Below are 22750 nucleotides of genomic sequence, written 5' to 3'. Positions count from 1 at the left end.
TTTTTGTAATTGACCCAATAAATCATTGTTAAGTTTTTCATAATTTGGCTATCAATTTGATCATTTATAACAAAGACTAAGTTGAAAACTATTATAGAAACTTTCAGAGGAAATATGGAGTTTTGTCCCTGAAATACCATAAATTTTTTAAAACAGGAATAGCTGCTTTGTAACTTGGGGAGGGTGAGAATCCTATGCTTTCATGCTCTCTCTACTGGATATTTTTTGATTATAATTTTCAAATGTAGTATGGGAGTTCTGAAAATTAGTTCATAATATGGAATGCATCCAGTATAACAGAATATGAAGAGACTTCTCATAGAACATGAAAGAAAAAATATTCTGTTTCACTTCATTGTTTATTTTAACCAAATCTCAAATCAGACTATATTTTCTGATTTGTTTTTCAGAGTGATATAACTGAAAGTGCTTCTCCTATATTTGAGGAAGAACGAATTGATGATTGGACGGTATTTTAATAAGTAGCTGTTGTATTACAAGAATAAGAAGATATCTGGGGAGTTGGGAAGAACTGGATTTTGACCCTAGTCTAGCAGCTCTGCTGCTCACTTAAACACAGATGAATGAAGACCCCATTTGGAAAATCACCAGGTCAGCGGTCCAGAGCTGATGCAGGTGAGGTGTTACTGAATTTGAGTATTGTTGTTTTTTAGTGGGTAAAAAAGTGTCCTTACAGATTTTTCTTATGTACTCATGGTTTTATGAAACTGTTACTGTTTGGTTTTGATTGGGACGGTTGATGGTTGTTGGGTTTTTTTAAGATAAGAATTATTGGAATTGTGGGATTGAAAGTATATACATAAATTTAAGCTGTACAGAATTACATTTATGAAGTTGTGCTGGTTTTGTCTAGGATTGAGTTAAATGTCTTTGCAGTAACTGGCCTGGTGCTATGTTTTGGATTTGTGCTGAAAAGTGTTGATAACACTGATGTTACTGCTGAACAGTGCTTATACAGTATCAAGACCTTCTCTCTTTCTCATGTTGCAAGAGAAAGACAAACATAGGTGGTGATGGAATTATTTGCTGGATGTTTCCTAATTTTAGGTGTAGATTAGGAAAGTGTACCAGGTAGTCATTATTAGGAGACTTCAAAACCAACCTTAGTTTAAGGCAATTTTATGGGGTGCAGACTTTGAAATGTTATCTCCCCTTAGTTTTAACCACTCCCCTTTCAACAATAAGAAGAGACAAATATGAAGAGATAAGTGAAAAAATAACAGTTCACTAAAAAAAACCCCAGCAATAAACAAGAAAACAGCAATAACCACTAGATACAAAGGTGCTGAGTTACATGGCCCTCTCCCCAAGAAAAAAGAAAACAATATGGCTACCACCCGGACAGCCCATGTGGCCCAGAGGACAAAGACAAGATGGCAGAGAAGCCCTCTTCTCCAGACTGTGCAGCCATGAGAGAGAACAAAGGAAAACAGAACAGCAACCAAGCCTCTGCAGTTCCAAAACTCCCCCCCACCCCCAAACAACAAAAGGAGCAGGGAAAAAGAAAACCTGGAAAAACCTATTTTTGTCCAAAAGGCTTCAATGCTGCCGAAACACTGGAAGAAACTTCCTGACAGTTGCAGACTCAACCCCCGCTCAGTAGCTTGAAACTCATGTAGAGTGGCTCCAATGCTGCTGAAATGCTGATTCCTGTAAGGCAGCGGGAGGCAGGGACTCTCTTGCTCTTTTCTTGCTGAAAGACCTTGCAATATGATAGAAATTAAAATTATAGTGAGTTTGCTGTATTTTATTAAAATATTTTAAAAAATAACTGGGAGAAAAAAACTATCAAAAGCACAACTAGGTTAAGTGACAAGAAGCTGGAATTAGAAAACCAAATCAGTTGTTATGAGTTAGAAGTGGTGGCTTCTTTGAAAAAGCTAGTTTTCCTCTGTCCTGCCTGTCTGCCTACAAAGGTGCAAGGAGCACAGTTGCCTGTCTCAAACACCATCAAGGTGTCCAGGTTCCAGCCAGGACAGAATTATTTTTTTTCAGTAGCCAGGAGGGGGCATGACTGGAGTATGGAGGTTATTCTATATCACCTCATGTCATTGCTGGGAGCAGGAGAAAGGGCTCTTTTATGGGGAGAAGGGGCTCCTTCCAGAAGAGAAAATATGGCAGAGGGAACCTTCCGGTATTGTCTGTTATCGTGGAGTTTTTCCATGTGAATCATTTCTTTTCTTGTACATTCTGTTATTAATATTGTTGCTGTTACTGTTTATTTTCTTATCTTATTTCTGTTTCCAATAAATTGTTCTTATCTCAACCGGTGATCTTTGCTTTTTGTGCCTCTAGCTCTCCTCTCCAGCCATCCACAGTGGGGAGGAGGAGGTGAAAACAGGGGAGCAAGAGAGAACAGTGTGTGGTTTGGAGAGTTGGTGGGGGCACTGAATTGGGAAATACCATTCCTAAACCACAACACAAGGTCACAGAAGGAACTTGCCATAAGATAAGCCACCACAGTAGGAACTTGACTTAAGCACAAAAGGGAGGAATTAGCAACAGGAAGGCACTAATTCCAGGCCTGGTGAGGCAAGATCTGGTTAGCACATCCTGGTTAATGCATCCAGACAATAATTTCCACTGTGGAAAAGAGAGCAACTGCTCATACACATATCACCCCAAGTTATGGGAACAGCATCTGTGACCACTCTGTGATACTTAGAACTTGGACTGTATAAAGGTGGTACCCTCAGAAGAACGATTCTGGGACCCCCACCACTGAGAAGCCTGGAGTGAAGAAGGACCAATGGGATGCCACTGTATTCCGGGGTGGTGACTGTCTTCTGCTTGATTTCTCTCTCTCTCTCTCTCTCTCTCTCTCTCTCTCTCTCTCTCTCTCTCTCTCTCTCTCCACCCTTTACTCTTTTCTGTTTCTTTCTATCTCTCTACCTCACATTTATTGTAAAATGAAATCCGTATTGCATATGGTCTCATTTGCTACTTGGTCAGAAGCATCTCTCACTAATCAGATCTTACCAAAACAAAAGGCCTTTATTTGCTGTAAAGTAGGTTTAAAAGAAGAGAAAAATATATTTGACAGAAGTATCCAGGTTTTTGAAGTTTACCTATACTGGGAAACAGAATTAATATTTCCATCTTGAGAAATAAAAGATAACACCCAAAATGGAGAAACAAAGGAAAGCCAAACTTGTTTCTTATCTTTTCACAACAGTAGAGCATGTGTCTACAGTCTCAGTAATTTTGTTAAAATATAGAGCAGACTCCCAGGATATAGTTTCAGTAGATCAGTCAGCTCCTTAGTGCTTGGCCTTGTGTTTGTGCTTCTAATTAGAGCATGTTTCTCCTCAATATAGGTGAATCCTGATTTTTTTTTTATTAACATAATCCAGTTGAATTGTCTGTGAGGTAAATTGTGATTACTCTGGTGTCCTGGTTATTGGTATTGTCTTTCCTGTTCATTTTTCTTATTTCATTGCAGTTTACAGTAAATTGTTCTTATCTCAAGCTGTAATCTTTACCATTTTGTGCCTCCCATTCTCTTCTCCATCCCACCATGTGGGGTGGGGGGAGAAAAGTGAGCCAGTGGCACATGGTCTGGGGTGTTTTCGGTGGGAACACTAAATTGGGGAATACCATTCCTAAACCATGACACCTTGTGTTTACATTTCTATTTCAACTTTTTGAGCCTAGTGATCACTTGTTTTATGCTGTACAAATGTAATGCATTGTCCTTTACAGTCCTTCCTAGCTGTTACCAGTACTGTCCTTGGGAATTAAGAGATTCCACTCCCAGATTCTACTACTTTAAGATGCAATGAAATCTTTTGGGAGAGTCAGGAATTCATTTGACCACTCTTCTCCTGGTCTGGTTTCCCAAACTCTTGGAGTTGACTTAGGGCAGGCAATATTAGGTGTAAATAAACACATCTCTGAAATTTTCAGGTCATACAAAGTAATTCTGAAAGACATAAAATCAAGATTAATTCTCATGTGATTGCATGGTGTTTCCACAGCAGATACTGAAATATGATTTTTAAATGTCCAGCTTTTGCTGCCTGCCATAAAGACAGGATATTCTGAGAAATAAGCAGCTGTGGTTTGTTTTGAAGAGTCCATCTAATTTTGATAGACTGAATGGAGAGTACCATCTGATATGATGACAAATAAAAACTAGTAGCTTTCTCCCATCCCTCTTCCTTTTCTTTCCTCCTACCTGCTCCAGTTGAAATATATGTACTTTCTCTACAGTCCACACCCTCAAAGAATGTTTATTTTATTTCTGTGTTGTCTTACCCTTTTTCTCTCTCTATAAGGTAGAAGCATTCAGAAACATGGCTTCTAGTTTTGCTATTGAATTTAACAATATTTTAAGGATACATTTGGTAGAATTAATCCAGGCTCAAAAAGCAAAGGCCAACTGGCAATTAAATGCTTAAGTCTTTTGTTCTTGACTTTTTATTATTGAAAATATTTAGGTTTTTAGTCATGAGAGATTGAGCCATATATATTTTCTTCTTCCTCAGATCTATCCAAGTTTGACTGTTTGCTGCTTATTATAAAGAAGCATAAAATTAATCACTTTGTGTATTCGTTTTTTGGTTTTTTTCCTTTCTGATCTTCAGTATTAACTTCTGGTTTTATATTCATGGCAAATTATATCAACACTGTTTATTTTGAATAATGTCTAAAACATGGAATTTCATGGAATGTGCAAGTTGAAACAGTAGCACTTGTCATTCCATAGTCAGGACAAGGTAAAGGATATGAACTTAAATCCATTCAATGACATTCATGGTATATATAATCTGATAACTATCCATTATTGTTTTCTAATTACTGTTAACATCTTTGAAGTCACATTATTGCTTGAGACCAAACCAAGATTGACCCCAAAATACTTGACACACTAATTTTTCACTTGAAATATTTATCTGAATGTATTTCTGTACTGGGTTTGCATGGCAAGGTTTTGGTAGCAGGGAGCTACAGGAGTGGCTTCTGTGAGATGCTGCTGGATGCTTCACCTTATGTCTGGCAGAGCCAATGCCAGGTGGCTCCAAGACAGACCCACTACTGGCTAATGTTGAGCCAATCAGCAATGGTAGCAATGCATCTGGAGTAATACATCTAAGAAGGGAAAAAAAGTTATTGCACAGAAGTAATTGTGGCCAGAGAAGAGAGGAGAATATGGGAGAGGAACAACTCCGCAGACACCAAGGTCAGCGCAGAAGAAGGGGGAGGACGTGCTCCAGGTGCCAGAGCTGAGATTCCTCTGCATCCTATGGTGAAGACCATAGTGATGTCAGACTGTCCCCCTGCAGCCCATGGAGGCCCCAGGGGGTGCAGAGATCCACCTGCAGCCCATGGAGGAGACCCACTGCCTGAAAGAAGGCTGTGAACCTGTGAGAAACCCGTGCTGGAGCAGCCTGTTCCTGAAGGACTGCACCCCATGGAAGGGACCCATGCTGGAGCAGTTCATGAAGAACAGCAACCTGTGGGAGGGACTCATGTTGAAGAAGTTTGTGAAGGACTGGGTCCTGTGGGAAGGACCCCACAGTGAAGAACAGGAACGACTCCACTCCCTGAGGGGGAAGCAGCAGAAATGACACGTGATGAACTGACCCTCACCCCCAATCCCTGTCTCCCTGAACCACTGGAGGGAAGGAGGTAGAGAATCAGGAATAAAGTTAAGCCTGGGAAGGAGGGAGGAGTGGGGGGAAAATGTTTTTAATATTTGGTTTTACCTATTGTCTTTCTCTGATTTGATTGGTAATAAATGCAATTAATATCCCCAAGTTGAGTCTTTTTTGCCTGTGATGGCAATCGGTGAATGATCTCTCCCTGTCCTTATCTCAATTTACGAACCTTTCATTGTATTTTCTCCCCTCTGTCCAACTGAGGAGGGAAGTGAGAAAGTGGCTTTGGTGGGCACCTGACATTCAACCAAGGTCAAGCCACCACAATTGCCCTTGAAATTGTTGGCAAGTTTTTAAATGTCTTCCTTTGAATTGGACACTTGACAGTGAGTGACTAATGCCAATTATGCTTCGGTCAGAAGCCATTTAGATGATACTAGACATTTCAGGATGATTTGTGTAAACAAAGTTTCTGCTTTGCTTGTTATGTTTGGCATTCTCTGTTAAAGGTGACTATCAACATCATCAGCTAATCATACCTGATGCATTTGGTGGCCTTTGATGACAGGATTAAAGAGGTGGTGGATGAGGGAAGAGCAGCTGACATCACCTACCTGGACTTGTGCAAAGCATTTGACATCCTGGTCTCTAAACTGGAGAGATGTGGTTTTGATGGGTGGAGCAGTCAGTAGATAAGGAATTGGCTGGATGGTCACTCTCAGACTTGTGGTCAACAGCTCAGTGTCCAAGTGGAGATTAATGACAAGTGGTGTTCTTCAGGGGTCAGTATTGGGACCGGCACTGTTTTTTACCATCTTTTTCAGTGACATGGACAGTGGGATCGAGTCCACCTTCAGCAAGTTTGCCAACAATATCAAGCTGTGTGCTGTGGTCAACACGCTGGAGTGAAGGGATGCCATCCAGAGGGATCTTGACAGGTTTGAGAGGTGGATCTCTGCGAACCTCATGAAGTTCAACAAAGTCACGTGCAAGGTCCTGCACCTGGGTTGGGACAATCCCAAGCACAAATACTTGCTTAATGGAAAATGGATTGAGAGCAGCCCTGAGGAGAAGGACATGGAGATGTTAATGGATAAGGAGCTTGACATGAGACATCAATGTGTGCTTCCAGCCCAGAAAACCAATTGTATCCTAGGCTGCATCGAAAGAAGTGTAGCCAGTAAGTTGAGGGAGGTGATTATCCCCCTCTACTCCATTCTGGTGAGACCCTACCTGGAGTACTACTTTCAGATCTTGGACCCTGAACATAAAAAGGACATGGATCAACTAGAGCGAGTCCAGAGGAGGGCCACAAAGGTGATCAGAGGGATGGAACATCTCTCCTAGGACAACAGGCTGAGAGAATTGGAGTTGTTCAACATGGAGAAGAGAAGGCTTTGGGGAGACCTTATAGCAGCCTTCCAGTACCTAAAGGAGGCCTACAGGCAAGCCGGAGAGGGACTTTTCACAAGAGCATGGAGTGATAGGACAAAGGGGAATGACTTGAAACTGAAAGGAGGTAGGTTTAGACTGGATATTAGAAAGAAATTCTTTACTTTGAGGGTGATGAGACACCAGAGCAGGTTGCCCAGAGAAGTTGTGGATGCCTCACCCCTGGAAGTGTTCAAGGCCAGGTTGGATCTGAAGGTGTCTCTGCTCATGGGCGGGGGGGTTGGAACTAGATGATCTTAAAGGTCCCTTCCAACCCAAATCATTCTATGATTTTAATATATATGTTAAACATTAATGTATTAAAATATTTTTATTTGCTCTCAAATATTTTAAGTCATTAAGACATAGTAATAATTACAACATCATGTATTTACTAATAAATATTTTTGTAAAGAAACTGTGCAAGCTATTTGGAATTTTAAAAGTCTTCTGCACAGTTGATTTGTTGCCTTAGTGTAAGATAAGGTTTATGTCTACCTTATGCTGTGAGAGTTTATTTCTCCCTTTAATACCTGGGGGAAAAGTAAAATATACAGATGGAAAGAAATCCTAAAACATCAGAAGTTTAGTATTCCTATTCCTGCAGGAAAAACAAAAACAGAAAGGCATTTATATTGTGAATTTGTTCTAATGAGCTTTACCACTTGTCATGGTTTGACACTGACCAAACACCAGGCACTCATGATAGCCACTCACGAGCCCTCCCCTGCTACAGCTGGGCGGAGGAAAGGAAAAAAAATTAATGAAGGCTTCATGAGTTGAGATGAGGACCAGAAGAAAACACTCCAAGGGCAAAACAGGTTCAACTTAGAAGTACAAAGTGAATTTGTAACTAACACTGTCAGAGGAGGATAATGAGAAGCAAAATAAGCCCTTAAAAACACCTTTTTCCCCCAACCCCTCCCTCCTTCCCACCAACAGTGCAGGGAGACAGAGCATGGGGTTTTTGGTCAGTTCGTCACCCAAGATCTTCCACTGCTCATGGACAGAAGTTGCTCCCCTGCTATGCTGTGGGGTCCCTCCCACGGGGGACAGTTCTCCATGAGCTTCCCCAACGTGATTTCAATCTCTCAAGCAGTAGTTCTCCCAAAACTGCTGCAATGTGAATTCCCCCCTTTGGCAGACAGTCCTTCCAAAACTGCTGCGGCATGGGTCACTCTTGCTTGGGGTGCAGTCCTCCAAGGACAGGCTGCTTCAGCCTGGAATCAGGGGCTTATCCCTCTGTATTTAGCATTGATGCAGCCTCATCTTGAGTATTGTGTGCACTTCTTGGCCCCTGCCCTAGGGTGATGTTATGATGCTTGTATCCCCAACTGGGTGTTCTGTTTATGCTGGATATTATATTCTGTGCCTTCAAGACTGGCTCTGAGAGTGAAGGTGGGGAGAAAAAGAAGCACGGAGTTTTGTTATCAGCCTGCTCTCACTCCTCCACTGTGGTGTCTGGGCATGGATGAGGCAGAACACCGTGCTCCATGGTTTTTTAGTTAGTTTAGCTAGCTGAAGCAAAGAAGTTCCCTGGACTGTTTTTCTTTCCTTTTTTTTTTTTTTTTTGGAACCGTTCAAACCTGCTCTGGACTGGGACCCGGGGAAACACTGAGAGCTTGCACTTTTTAGCCTACCGGCACCTTCTCTGGGCAACAGCCTTTCCCAGTGCTGGAGGGACTGATAACAGAATGACCACCCACAGGAGAGACTTTCTGAATTTGTCATCTCTTTAGAGCAATGAATGAGTTTTGTCATCTGGTATTGTTCGTTTTTGTGTTGAGGAGTGCTTTGCCTGATAAATAAACAGGTTTTTTCCACTTCTTTCTGAGTAAATTCTTCCCAAACCGGTTGGGGGGAGAGGCCATGTGAGTTTGCTTTCTGGGGGGGACACTTTTGGAGGTTTTCTCCCAAATTTTCCCTAAAACAGGACATCACCCCAATTAAAAAAAGATGTGAAGGTTCTTTAATTGCCCAAGAAGAGGGCAACAATGCTGTTGACGGGACTGGAAGGAATGTCCTTTGAGGAATGGCAAAGGACTTTGGTCTTATCTAGCTTGGAAGAAAAAAGGCTAAACTGTGATCTCATTGCTCTCTACAGCTTCCTGAGTAGGGGAACTGGAAAGGGAAGTGCTGAGCTCTTCTCCCTGGTATCCAGTGACAGTACATGTGGGAATGGTTCAAAGCTCCATCAGGGGAGGTTTAGACTTGACATTAGGAAGCATTTCTTTACCAAGAGGGTGGTCAAACTCTGGAACAGGCTTCCTAGAGAGGCAGTCGATGCCCCAAGCCTGTCAATCTTTAAGAGGCATTTGGACATTGTTTTTGTGGCCTTCCTCTGGGCTCACTCTAACAGATCCATGTCTTTCTTGTGCTCAATTTCTTCATGTACCTTGTTACCATCTCTTCTTGTAAGTAGGCTATATTCACATTCTTCATCTAAGTGTTGAAACTTTTTATTAAACTGGACACTACCTTAAGCTACCAACACAAGAAACTGAGCAGTACTGTTTGCTCAGTTGATTTTTCTCTAGAGCTAGGTATATGAACAAGCAAGTTCTTGAAATCTGTCAGGACCCATCAAGCTCATTTTTATTTGACAGCAAAATGGGGTAGTCTACTGTCAAACTCTCAGTTCAGTGTTGTAAATATTTGTTAGTTTGGTACGTCATTTCATTCATGGAGACTGTGTATGAATAGTCAAGAAATTTTGCACGTGAGTGAATTTGAGAGAAAAAAAGTCATCTGGCTGTAGAATTTGAGTTTTATCAAAAATAAGAGGTGCCTAAGGTGAACAGTTACTGAACAGGGCAAACACTCATTCTGAGTACAGTGCATAGTTTCTCCTTTGCGTTTTTTGCAGCTTCTGTAATAGATCTTCCTTCTGTGTATCTTTAAGGCTACTTTTGTTTTGGAAGGCTAAATGTGTTGCACTGTATAGTAAGATTCAAAATCTCTGAGCAGAGGACAGAAAACAAGTTTTGTGTTGAACCATCCTGCTAAATATGTGGGTATGCTTTTTATAGTGTTTTAACTACTTGAACTGATTTAGTTAAATCTTACTTTTTCTCATTGATCAGTAATGGAAAACATGAAGTCTGTGTGTTTATGGTTTTTTACTTTATGAGAACAGATTTTTTTTTTAATAAGTATGTTTTTAAACTTGTTTCCTCATATAATTAAGAGGTGACTAATGACGGGGTGAAACTGCTTGTTCAGTTGGTGCAGTCAAGTCTCAAAAATCTTTTGGGCTTATATTCATATTTTTCGAGATATCTTTTAATTGCTAGCTGTTAGTTCTTATAAACATGTTCAAGGGAAGTTCTATTTCCTTGGTCTTTATTGCAAATAGCATCTTTACTGTAGCTATTTGCATGGAGGGCCTAATTTTTGAAAACTTCAAATTCCAGCTGTTGTTAAAACTGGAGATGCATATTTTAATGGATTCAGTACAAGCTTGAGTGTTGCAAACAAAATGTATGTAGTCTTATTTTAATTCTGCCACTTCTGTCACGTGATAGATGTCCTTTTATTTCTCCATAGGAAAATCCAAATATTAAAATATTTATGGAAACTGTTATGGTTAATTGCACTTTCAGTGCTTAACTCTTGTGTGACACTATTGCTATTATGAAAATTAATTTTCTGAATACATATGCCAAAGCTATGCTTGGAACATGCACATAATGTTTAAGAATTTGTTTGGATCTGTAGAGAAACCTCAATTAAGTATTTCTCTGTAGGTGTGAATTTAAATGTCCATGGATTAAATTCTGAACATTTCTACAGATATATGAGGAGTTTTTTAATTGATAACATGCATGTGTCCAACACTCTCTGACTGTGTCATTTTAGATATTCCATGTGTATAGGGTTTAATGCTTTAATGCCAATGTTAGTTTTATGAAGTGTGGTGGGTTGACCTTGGCTGGATACCAGGTACCCACCAAAGCTGCTCTGCCACTCTCTTCTGTAACTGGACATGAGAAAGAAAATATAGTGAAAGGCTCATGGGTTAAGGATCAGGAGAGATCACTCACTGATTACCATAATGGGCAAAACAGACTCAGCTTAGGGATATTAATTGAATTTATTGCAAACAAAATCAGAGCAGGATAGTGAGAAGTAAAATAAATCTTAAAAACACCTTTGCCCCATCCCTCCCTCCTTCCTCAGCTCTACCTCCTCCCTGCCAGAGGTGCAGAGAGACAGGGAAGGGGGGTTACAGTCAGTTCATCACAGGTTGCTTCTGCCGTTGCTCAGGCAGAGGAGTCCTTTACCTGTGCCAGCATGTGGTCCTGCCCATGGGAGATAATTCTGCACAAACTTCTCCAATGGTAGTGCTTCCCATGGACTGCAGTTCTTTATTAACTGCTTCATCATGAGTCCCTTCCATGGGGTGCAGTCATCTGGGGACAGACTGCTCCAGCATGGGTCCCCCATGGGGTCACAAGTCCTACCAGGACCCTGCTCCATCACAGGTTTCATACAAATTCACAGCCTTCTTTCAGGCATTTGCCTACTCTGATGTGGGACTCCTCCATGGGCTGCAGCAGGACAGCCTGCTCCACCATGGTCTGCACTATGGGATGCAGGGAAATCTCAGCTCCAGCCCCTGGAGCACCTCCTGCCCCTCCTTCTGCACTGACCTGGGTGTCTGCAGAACTGTTCATCTCACATATTCTCACTCCTCTCTTCTCTGGATGCAATTACAACTGCACAATAATTTTTTTTTTTTTTTTACTTCTTAAATGTGTAATCACAGAGGTGTTACTACCATTTCTGATTTGCTCAGCCTTAGCCAGCAACAAATCCATCCTGGAGCCAGATGGCATTGGCTCTGTCAGACATGGGGGAAGCTTCTAGCAGCTTCTCATGGAAGCCACCCCTGTAGTTCCCCCTGCTGCAAAAACCGGGCCATGCAAACCCAATACATGAATTTCTTTATTTGACATTACATGGAACTTTGATTTAGCAGAATGATACAGCAATTTACTTAAATAACAGTGCAAGTACAAGTTACATTTAGCAGAGTATAGCAGTTGCAATGTACAGTTGTATCACAATACAAATGTGTTTGCCATTATTGGTCTCCGTCACAATGCTGGTCATCCCCAGTTGTTGAGAAGAAATATGTGGGTTGAAACCAACTCAAGCCTGTTGCTCTACTCCAAGTTCTGTCTGTTAGTTGGACCATTTTTATACTATATATGCTATACTTAGTTTTTATACTTGGTTTTGTCTCTATACTAAGTTTTTATAATGATTTTGGCTGAGCCATGTATACACCCATCCATTCTGGCCTCACTAATGCAGGAATATATGTATTTGATGATATTATCAACTCAAGGGCAGATACACAGCCATTTTAATCCCTTAACTGTTGTAGCCATTTATCTATAACAAAGGCTACCTTCAGTCTCCTTTGTGTTAAGTTCGGCTTTTTGTAACAGTTGTCATCAGTAACTCCCTAATTCTTCACTTAACTTCATGAGTACGTAGTCCTTGCCTATCTTCTCAGCCTTCTTCCATTGTAGAAACTCATTGATAAATCCCATCATGATGTGTTTAAGCTTTTTTACTTGAAAAGGAGAACTTTTCTGTCAGATATCTTTTTGACATTGTGTATAAACAGATTTTATTGTTTAATAATTCCATCATTTATATTGTAGGTCATGCGGGAGTCTCTGCAAGCATGATGAAGAAAAGAACTTCCCACAAGTAAGTTCCTAATACTTCCTCAAGTGTAGTTCTCAATAACTGGCAGTAACATTCTAGAAATGTATCTATATTGTTCCAGTCATTTTGAAAAAAATGCGGAGCAGTATTCAAATGGTGTATGTGTGTAGAATCAGACTTTAATTCTTTTGGGAGGACAATGGGAAAGAATGCACCATTGGTACAGTTCTAAACATCATTTTGAATGTTATTCCGAGAGAAATTATTCTGTCAATAAAATTCTGTAACTTATAATTCAGAAACAAGAGATTGCAAGCCAGAAATTGGGCATATGTACTCTAGGATTCATTGCAGCTTTAGTTTTTGAAAAGGTTTTTTTACCTTTTAAAAAAAATTCAATGTACTGTAATATGGCTACTATTTGTGTGAAGGTTACTTGCTTATCCTATACATTCATCATATTTATTATTCACTCTACTAGAATTTGAGATAGTAGTAGCTAAATGTTGCTATGAGTAAATGTGAAAAGATATATGTAGTAGCTTAGACAAAATTTACCTTCATTTCGAACAGCTAGATGTATCTGGCTGCATCTCTGGTGGGTGAACTCTAAAATAAGCTAGAGAAAGGTGAAATTTATTAAAATGCTATTACTTATATTTTGAGTATGAAGTCCTATAATGCTGATATACAACAGGCATAAATCCAAAACAATTTGTCTGGCAGAAATATCTTCCATGATTAACATTTGAATTAGTATTAACTATTCTCAAATGCAACACCTTATGTAAAACTACTCTTAATTCCTTCCACCAACTCTTCATTATTCAGTCTTGTCTATCTCCTTACAAGGCAGAGATAAACATTTATTTGCCTAGAGACAGGTAGAGTTAAATTTTAATTTCTTTTGTTCTTTTTCAACCGCTCAGAGAAAGGAGTGTATGATGGGAAGACTATCAGAGGTGGGTTGCCTTTTGTACTTGAGGGTGGCTAGATTTGTCTTTATTGTTATTTTGATATACACTTATTTAAATACCTAAATAGGTTATATATTTTTTAGCATAAAGGCTTTTATGGGGCATATTAAGTCATGATCCTAAGTCACGTGATTTTGAGGCATTTAACTTAAGCACCCAGCTGAGTTTTATATTGATTTAGTCTAGTTTAATTGTTTAAGAATTGTTTGGTGAAGGTTTTATTTTGTACCAAACCAAGATGACTTTGTGTGCTGCTCAATGACTTCTCCGCAAATGACACACTAGTATAGAGTTGTTTTTATTTCATATTCATTGCTTATATTTTTGAAATTAACAGTAAGTAGCACTGTAGACATGTTTAAACAAGTGAGATATGAATCACTGTTTAAAAATGTATGCTGATACTACTATGAGCCATTACCGCAGACCATTAATTAATAATGCATACTTTGTCATTGATTTAGTTATGATGACTTTTACATTCCTCATTAAAAGAAAAAGTGGAACAAGTTACTGGCACTTGAAGGTCGTAGGGGAGATTTTAAACTCAGTTCGTAAGTTCATAGGGGAGGGAAGAGCCACCAGGACAGAACAGGACGTAGTCCAGTAACTGAGGAAGAGATAAAATGAGCTGTGTGGATTAGTTTTCTAAATTCTTCTTAACTAAAATGTTAGTTAACCATTGACCCTTTTGGAAGGGGGTCCCATGGTCAGCTACAAAAGGGCAGTTCTTCTGAATGTTCTGTCAGTGTCAATGGGTAGTGATGATTTTTGCGAATAAAAAGTTGACTCTGTTTGTGTCAGATCAGTCAGTAGTCTCTTGGTTCTTATCTTTTCCACCCTTGGTGCATAAGGCAATAGTCTAAGTATAACATCTTACCAGTTTCTCATAGTTGGTGGTTCAAGGACTTTGTGGTGAAGATTCTATCTGCCCCTTAACTATCACTGTACTTATCCCTTGTGAATTTCTGATTGCAGTTTGAACTAACTTCTTGTGGTGGTTTATACTTGACTATGAGCCAAACTCCCACCCACCTGCTTACTCCCCTTCCTCAGTGATGCAGGGGGAGAAAATAGAATGAGAATGTTCATGGGTCAAGATAAAGACAGGAAGATTGCTTACTGTTACCAATTTGAATGGGAGCTTCAGACAAGCCCTGCCTTAGCCTCAGATTTTTGGCAGCAGCCTAAATTAAGTTGGCCTGCAACTAAAATAGCTCTGGCCTGCAAGTTCTAAGAATGGCAGATCAGGTCTATTATAAAATGAGTTATTTATTGAATAAGCAGGAGAAAACCGACAAAAGGCCTTAAACAAAGTTACATATTACACAGTATAAAATGAAAAGAACTACTAGTAGATTACATAAAACAGTGCACGACATTAAGGTACCTATATTAAAGCAAGCAAAGAAATAGTATTGATTAGGAGTCAATGTAAATTATCACCGAAATGACAATAGTGTACACAGGTTCCCTTCCCTCAACTCCTGGGAGAGTAACCAAAAAGCAGGTGTCCCAACTTTGGGGAGAAAGCCCCACACATTTCCAAGGAATGTGAAGAAGATTCCTGCTTTGTGAAAGTTTTGTGCAGCTTTTATACTTTGTAAAGTGAAGTGTCTGTCAGTCAGAAATTCCAGCTTATCTTTCCACATCTTGCTTCCACAGCAAGATGTTTATTGTCAGCTGAAAGCCTTAGTGCCATGTCGCCGAAATCTCTCACTACAAGACAAGCTGTCTTGATTATTTCACCAAAGCTCATGTGAAGATCATGTGAGGGGCAGGATGCCCTGAGTTATTTCACCAGCTAACAAGCAACAGATAAGGTCTTATGGTGGGGGAGATGCTCTGCTACACTTACCAGGCACTATCGCAGGCAAAACAGGCTTGACTTGTGGAAAATTAATTTATTGCAAATTTAAATAGATTCAGGTGGTAAGAAACAGGAAGACAAACATTATAACAACACCTTTCTTTCCTCCTTTCCCATGTTTAATTAATTCCTTCACTCCAGACTCACCACCACCCCCAGGGTGCAGGGAAAATGAGGGAGGGGAGTTTACAGTCCCTACATAATGGTTGCTTTCTGCCACTCCTTTCCTCTTGTACTTAATTTCTTCCTGCTCTGGCATAGGTTCTCTACAGGTCACAGTTCCTGTCAGGAAAGTCTGATTCAGCATGGTCTCTTGTGGGGAAGACAGTCCTGTCAGTTAAACTCTGTTCTGGCATGGGTTCTCTGTGGGTTCTCCATGGGCCTCAGTTCCTTCATTAAATACCTAACTGCTCCAGCATGGATCCTTTTCTTCCCCTCCTTCTCTGCCTGTCCAGTGGTGGTTTTTTTGCTCTTTGCTAAATATGTTTTCACAAAGGCACCATAAACTTTGCTGATTGTCTCTCTCTACTTTAGCTGTCAGTGGGACCATTGCCAAGCCAGCTGGAACCAGCTGTGTCTGGCACAGGGTAGCCTGACTTCCTCTCATAGAGGCTACTTCTGCAGGTGTTGTCATGTCTGTATGTGTATGTGTGTCCATTACCAAAACCTTGCCACGTAAGCCCGATACACCTGTAATCCTAAGAAAATTAATTTCACAACTGAATGATGGCTTTTGAAGGAGGACAGAAAGTATTTTACAACGTCTGTCTTTAGTAATGTGCCTCACAGTCTGAATATTAAGGAAAAAGAGTTTATAACAATTCTCTGATCATATTATCCCCCATTAGTGACAGACTGTAATAGTATCAAAATAGTATCAAAATTCTGATTCAGGCCCTATTTTTAATAATTTTTCTACATGATTGCATGAAATATAGAAATTGTACTGACCATTGCTACTCTTCTTCATTTGTCCTCTTTCCTAAATTTCTTTGAATTTTCCATGATTTGGTTCTGCTAATAAAACCCTTTCTCATAACAAGACTTCACTTATCAGCTTAGTGTCTTCAAGATAAATACTTAGTCACTGAGATGAGCAGCTCTGGTGCCAGCACAATCCATAGCATAGGGGGGATTCCTGAACCTGGGGGAGCCACAAGAGCCGCCAGGAGCCCACACTTGTGCTACAGCTGCTGATAAGACCTGGGTGGGGCCAGGAGGAATGGTGGTCAACCCCCCCACCTCCATATGAAAGAAGCCCCTAGGGAGTGCTAGTGACACAACAGGGCTGTTTGCAGGGAAGGGCGTGCAAAAAAGGCACTGTAGCTCTGCCAACATAACCAGGAAGTAATGGTATCCAGCTGGCAGAAGGCTATGAACACTCTAAACTCTGCACCCACAATGAATGACAGTTTTTCAGACAGAGCTCTGGTGGGAAGATGCTGCTACCCAAGTGTGGGGCTGCAGGGCATATCCTACTCTTATGCCAGTACTGTACAGCAGCAGTGAGCACAACTGGGGGAGGTCCACTCAGGTAGAGGAACTCCGCCGCTTAGCAACAAAGCTCTAGAACGTGATGAGTAGGTTGTTAAGGAGTATCAGGGAGAGTGAAAGAGAGACTACTGGAATTGCCCCCTACCTTCCCTGCAGCGGGACTGTCAGGCAGACAGGACATATGATATGGAATATTTCCTATCCTGTCTTTGCTTGGCAGAATGTGGTGACTTAAGCGATAGGGGACAATGGTGACAAGTTCCTGCTTGGTGTTATAGGCAATGAAGAGAGACGGGGACTCTGGGAAATGGTCAAAGAATCCAAATTTATTGTGAAGTACAACTGCTTATATACTTATTCTAGGAGGACTAGTAATGTTTTAAAACAGTGATTGGGTTAATCATCGCATAAACAAACTTATACATTTTAAACATCTCTTGCTTGCAGAAGTTGATTCATTCTTCTTCCCTGTTCCAGTCTGATCCAATTTTCTTGCAATCTTCAAAGCTCTGTTTGTTCTTGCCAAGGCATCCTGTTATCAAATCTCTTATGCTAACCAAGTCCAAAGTCCATCATCTGTCTCGTGTGTCCCAATAGGTGTAGCAGAAGTAAGGAGAGGAGTCAGCAGAACTGCCACCTTGGACTTGTGGAGGGCACACTTCAGCCTGTTTAGGGGCCTGGTTGAAAGAGTCCCTTGAGAGGCAGTCCTGAAGGACAAAGGAGTCCAGGAAGGCTGAACATTCTTCAAGAAGAAAATGTTAAAGGCTCAGGCCATCCCAGTGTGCTGAAAGAGAAGCTGACAGGGAAGAAGACCAGCCTGACTGAACAGAGAGCTTTGGCTGGAATTCAGGGAAAAAAGGAGAGTTTATGACCATTGGAAGAAAGGCAGTCAGTTCAGGAGGACTACAAGGATGTTGAGAGGTTGTGCAGGGAGAAAATTGGAAGGGCCAAAGCCCAACTAGAACTTAATCTGACTACTGCTGTAAAAGACAATAAAAACTGTTTCTAAAAATATATTAGCAACAAAAGGAGGGCTAAGGAGAATTTCCATCCTTTTTTGGATGAGGGGGGAAACATAATGACAAAAGATGAGGAAAAGACTAAGGTAATGAAGGTCTTCTTTGCCTCAGTCTTTAATAGCAAAACCAGTTGTCTTCAGGGTACAAAGCTCACTGACCTGTAAGACAGGCAGGGAGCAGAATGAGCCCCCATAATCAAAGAGGAAATAGTCAGCAACCTGCTACACCTCTTAGACACATACTAGTCTATGGAGCAGGACAGGATCCATCCAAGGTTACTGAGGGAGCTGGTGAAAGTTCTCATTAGGCCACTTTGAATAATTTGCCATCAGTCCCAGTTAACTGGGGAGGTCTCAGTTGATTGGAAGTTTGCAAATAGAATGTACATCTACAAGAAGGGCTGGAAGGAGGATCCAGGGAACTACAGGACCGTCAGCCTGACCTTGATCCTTGGGAATGCTATGGAACAGATTATCTTGAATGCCATCATGCAGCACATACAAGACAACCATTTGATCACATCCAGTCAGCTTGGATTTATGAAAGGCAGGTCCTGTTTCACTGACCTTATCTCCTTCTATGACAAGGTTACCCTCTTAGTAGACAAGGAAAAGGCTGTGGATGTTGTCTACCTGACCTGCAGTATACTAATGACGATTGATAAAGAGACAGGGTCTCCATGGTTTGCAGACATGAAGCTGTTTATTGATACACACAGCTGAGTTTATATACCTTTTCAGCTGTAACTAAAAATAGCACAACTATAACATTTATGTAACTAAGTAACATTGCTTAATTCAAAGCCTTGTACATACCAGCACAGGTATGTGCAATCTTAAATAATTTCTGCTTACCAAGCACATTGTACCAAGCACACCGTTAACTTTTGCATTCCTTCTTCAGAGTTCTGCTTTCTATTGCCAAGGCTTATGGCCTACTAATACTAACATATCCACTTCTGCCATGAGCTGAAGAGTGCTCCCAGCTCAGCTTTCTAGTTGTATTTCTACATGTCCCCCTTTCTTTTCCACCAGTAAAATTTTCTTTGTGGATTTATCAATCAGTCTCTGAACACATTGCAAAACACATGGCAAACAAATCATCATAAGCAATAATATGGCTAAAATATAAATTCCTGTTTTAGCTAAGTGTTTAAGCCAGCCAGTAAGCCCCCATCCCCCAAGTGTATGCCCAAGCCAGTCACTATCATCTACTACTCTTAATTTGGTTATACTATCTCGAAGGACCTGTATGTTAGCATGAATAGACAAAGAGTTGTCAGAAAGATTCACGCAGCATAAGCCTACAAAATCCTTGCAACCGTGTCCATGCGCCAAAAGCAAAAAATCTATCGCACATCTACTTTGCAGCGTATCATGTCTCACACTATCAACAACTGTTAATAAGCCTGTTAAAGCAGAACTAGTAGCATTAGTTTGCTTTGCAAGCCAGCAGCCAAGGTTATTTAAAGCTTTTAATGTGTGTGTCATGCCTATAGATGGAATAATTGAGGCAAATACTCCGGCTTCAATGTTCCAGGATTCGATGTTATCATCCCAATTTAGGCTATGTGTGTGTGCTACACTTTGCTCGCACCAATCTGTGTAAAGATGGTAAGTTTTCCTGTAAGGAGTGAAACATGATTAGTTGCCCAAAAGTGCAAGGGCTTCCTACAGCCCTTCCTGATATTAGTTTCCAGGCTCTGTTTCCACATATCAAGAATTTATTGTCTATTAGCCCAATAGAAGCCACTGCAGGTAAAATTGGCTGAGGCAGGGTATGATTACACCAGGCAGAAGCATTAGCATAAATTCCCGTGCCCGAAACATCAAGGCCAAATCTTTTCTCAGCAAAGGGTCCACTAGTATGATTTTAAAAGAAACACGCAAAGGACTGCGTGGATCCAAAAATGTCCAATTCTTGTGGCTGTAGGGAAAGAGTAAAAAAATCAGAAACTTTATTTACTTCTAACTCTCTCTCATTAGTAAAATACCATCTTTCTGTCCTATTATTCTTTTTACAGTACTTATTGCACCACCACACTGACTCAATTCAACCTGGGGCGATACAATCCCTGGGCACTGTCATGTTATATAAGGCATCCCATTCACTTTTCTCTAAAGGCATGGCTACTAGGCGAGTCTGGAAAGGATCACTGAGGGAGGTCATGGATAGGCACAACGTAGATTCATTTAAAGCTTGAGCTAGTGTAAGCCACACGTTGCATTCTGGAAGAGGTGGCATTGCAACTACCTCTCCTTCATCGAGAAGGAGTCCTACCAGAATAAACAGCCTGAGAAGGCACATCCGACTCCCAAAAATACTGATGTAGAAGCCAGCCATGCTCCTTCCCACAAACAAATTTTAAAATGACACAATCACCAAAAGAATAGTGCAAAGGATCACACTGTGGGCAATCCCAAAGCCAGTGTTCTGATTTGCAATACCACTTTCTTTGGCACTTATAACAGAAACATAAAGTCCACACTTGGTGGGAATAGTCTCTGCAAATAAAACAAGGGATAGGGTTATTTTCACATCTAAGTCCAAGCCTCCTTTCACTCCATCTCTGCCATTTTTCTCAGAGGGAGATTTTTTCTGCAATTAGAGCTTTTACTATCTCTGGAATGAGTCGACTGTACAGCTCTCAAAGTGGTGAGAGGTCGATGAGTCCCCTCGGGTCAGGTAGAAGCTGGTTTGGATGGCCGCGGGTTCTTGGGAGATCCGGACTCTGCAGTCTGAGAAGGCAGAGCTGAGGGTGAAGTGGGCAAAACCAGGGAGGAAGTGCCAGGGTGATCAGGATCCTCAGGGAGGTATGCAAGGATTCTCTGAAAGGTCTCACATTCTTGGCTGGGATCCACCTCAGGCCATTTTCTGTGGAGACACAAGCAAAACCTCTTTCCCATGTGACAAGGGGATAAGGTCCTATATTTTTACCTGTTTCTGGGTCCTTAATAAGGACAGGGGCTTTCTGCTTAACTTCTAACTGAGGGTTTTTGCCAAAGTGCCTTACAATTGGAGGGTTAAGATCCATGAGGGAACAATTTAAAAAGTCAAAAACATACACCTTTTGTAATCACTTTGCCGGAGTAGCATTCCTCATTGCCCCTTTCTGTTGTAACAAAAGACGCTTCAGTGAAGCATGGGCCCTTTGGATTATAGCTTGGCCTGTTGAGTAATGAGGAATCCCTGTTTTGTGTGTTACTTCCCAGAGGGCAAGGAAATTTGCAACTCTCTGAGAAATATATGCTGGGCCATTATCAGTTTTGACTTGTGAGAGGATACCCAGTACTACAAAGGCACTCGTAAAGTAATGGCAAACTTCTTTTGCTGATTCTCCTGTATGATAGGATGTAAATAAAGGACCCAAAAAGGTATCAATAGAGGAATGAATGTACTTAAGTCTGTCAAATTCAGGAAAATGAGTAACATATGTTTGCCAGATTTGACAGCTTTGAAGTCCTCTAGGGTTAACACCTCCTGCAACGGAGGGGAAGGAGTGTCTTTGACAGTCTGAGCACACAGCTGCAATACTAACAGCTTGGCATGTGGTCAAGTCAAAGGCACAGGTGAGCACAGCAGCATTCTGGTGAAAAAATGAGTGACTGAGTGTTTCCTGGGAAAAGTGGTCCGGCAGTTGAACAGGTAGGGTAAGTAAATCTGCTTGCCGATTTCCTTCTGCAATAAAACCAGGTAAAGTAGTGTGAGACCTGACATGCATGACAAAAATAGGGGTGCTGCCTAGTATCTAAAAGGAAAACAAGTTGTAACCACTGAAACAATTCCTTGTTGGGAACATCCTTTAGTATGGCAGCTTCAGCTCTCTCCACAAGTCCTGCAACATAAGCAGAATCTGTTATTAAGTTAAAAAGGGTGACAAATCGCTGGAAGGCCTGCACAACAGCTGCCAATTCAGCAATCTGGGGAGAACCTGAAACAGTGGTGAAATATGAATCCCATTGGTTGAGATCTGTTTTCCATCAAAACAGTACCAACTTGTGGGTGCAGCCAGATCCATCTGTCCATCTGTAAAAACAGTTAAAGCTTGTAACGGAACCTCACTTCTCTTGGGTCGCATTAGGAGATTAAAGCTGGTTGCCACAAACTTGTGATTCAGGGAATGTGTAGAAAGTTGTCCAGAAAAGTCAGTGAGGGCCATTTGAAAAACTTCAGATTTCTGCAACAGCCACTGTAAATAGACAGTAGTAATAGGCAAAGAGATCAAACAAAAATCCACACCTGCAAGTGTGGTAAGTCTCTGTCTAGCTTTTACAATGAGCAAAGCAAGCATCTCATGTTGTGTGCTTATAGTTTTAGACATTTGGTGTGGCAGAAAAATCCACTCTATGGTCAGCAAGGGGTCAGGCACTTTAGGATCCCACTGAAAAGTCAAAGCATGGGGTTGCCTTGCCAAATTCAGAATTATTAAAGAAAAAAGCAACTCAGGGGCCCAGCGGGCCACTTGCCGATTTGAAATAGCATCAGCTACTTGCTGCAGTGCTTGGCAGGCTTCTGGTGTGAGCTGCTGAGGTGACAGGAGATCTGGTTGTCCTTTTAACAGATCAAAGGGCTCACATCTGCATTTGAGATTCCTAGCAAGGAATGAACCCAATTAATTGAACCCAAAAGCTTTTGGGCATCATGCAAAGTGTGAAT

The 22750-nt window shown here is 41.0% G+C and overlaps 1 protein-coding gene across 1 annotated transcript in view; it reads left to right on the top strand.

Moving 5' to 3' along the window:
• Positions 1-523: 523 nt before the first annotated feature.
• Positions 524-22750, top strand: part of LOC134431494 (spindlin-Z-like) — a 36365-nt gene continuing 14138 nt past the window's right edge. Inside the window, exons 1-2 of the mRNA XM_063179504.1 lie at positions 524-636; positions 12728-12776. Coding sequence (XP_063035574.1) covers positions 585-636; positions 12728-12776 — 101 coding nt within the window. The 5' untranslated portion in view covers positions 524-584. The remainder of the gene's footprint in view (positions 637-12727; positions 12777-22750) is intronic.

This window comes from Melospiza melodia, chromosome W (genome assembly GCF_035770615.1).
Source record: "Melospiza melodia melodia isolate bMelMel2 chromosome W, bMelMel2.pri, whole genome shotgun sequence".
NCBI classification, from domain to species: domain Eukaryota; kingdom Metazoa; phylum Chordata; class Aves; order Passeriformes; family Passerellidae; genus Melospiza; species Melospiza melodia.
The sequence above is the reverse complement of the archived record's forward strand: the minus strand, read 5'-3'. Positions and strand labels throughout refer to the sequence as shown.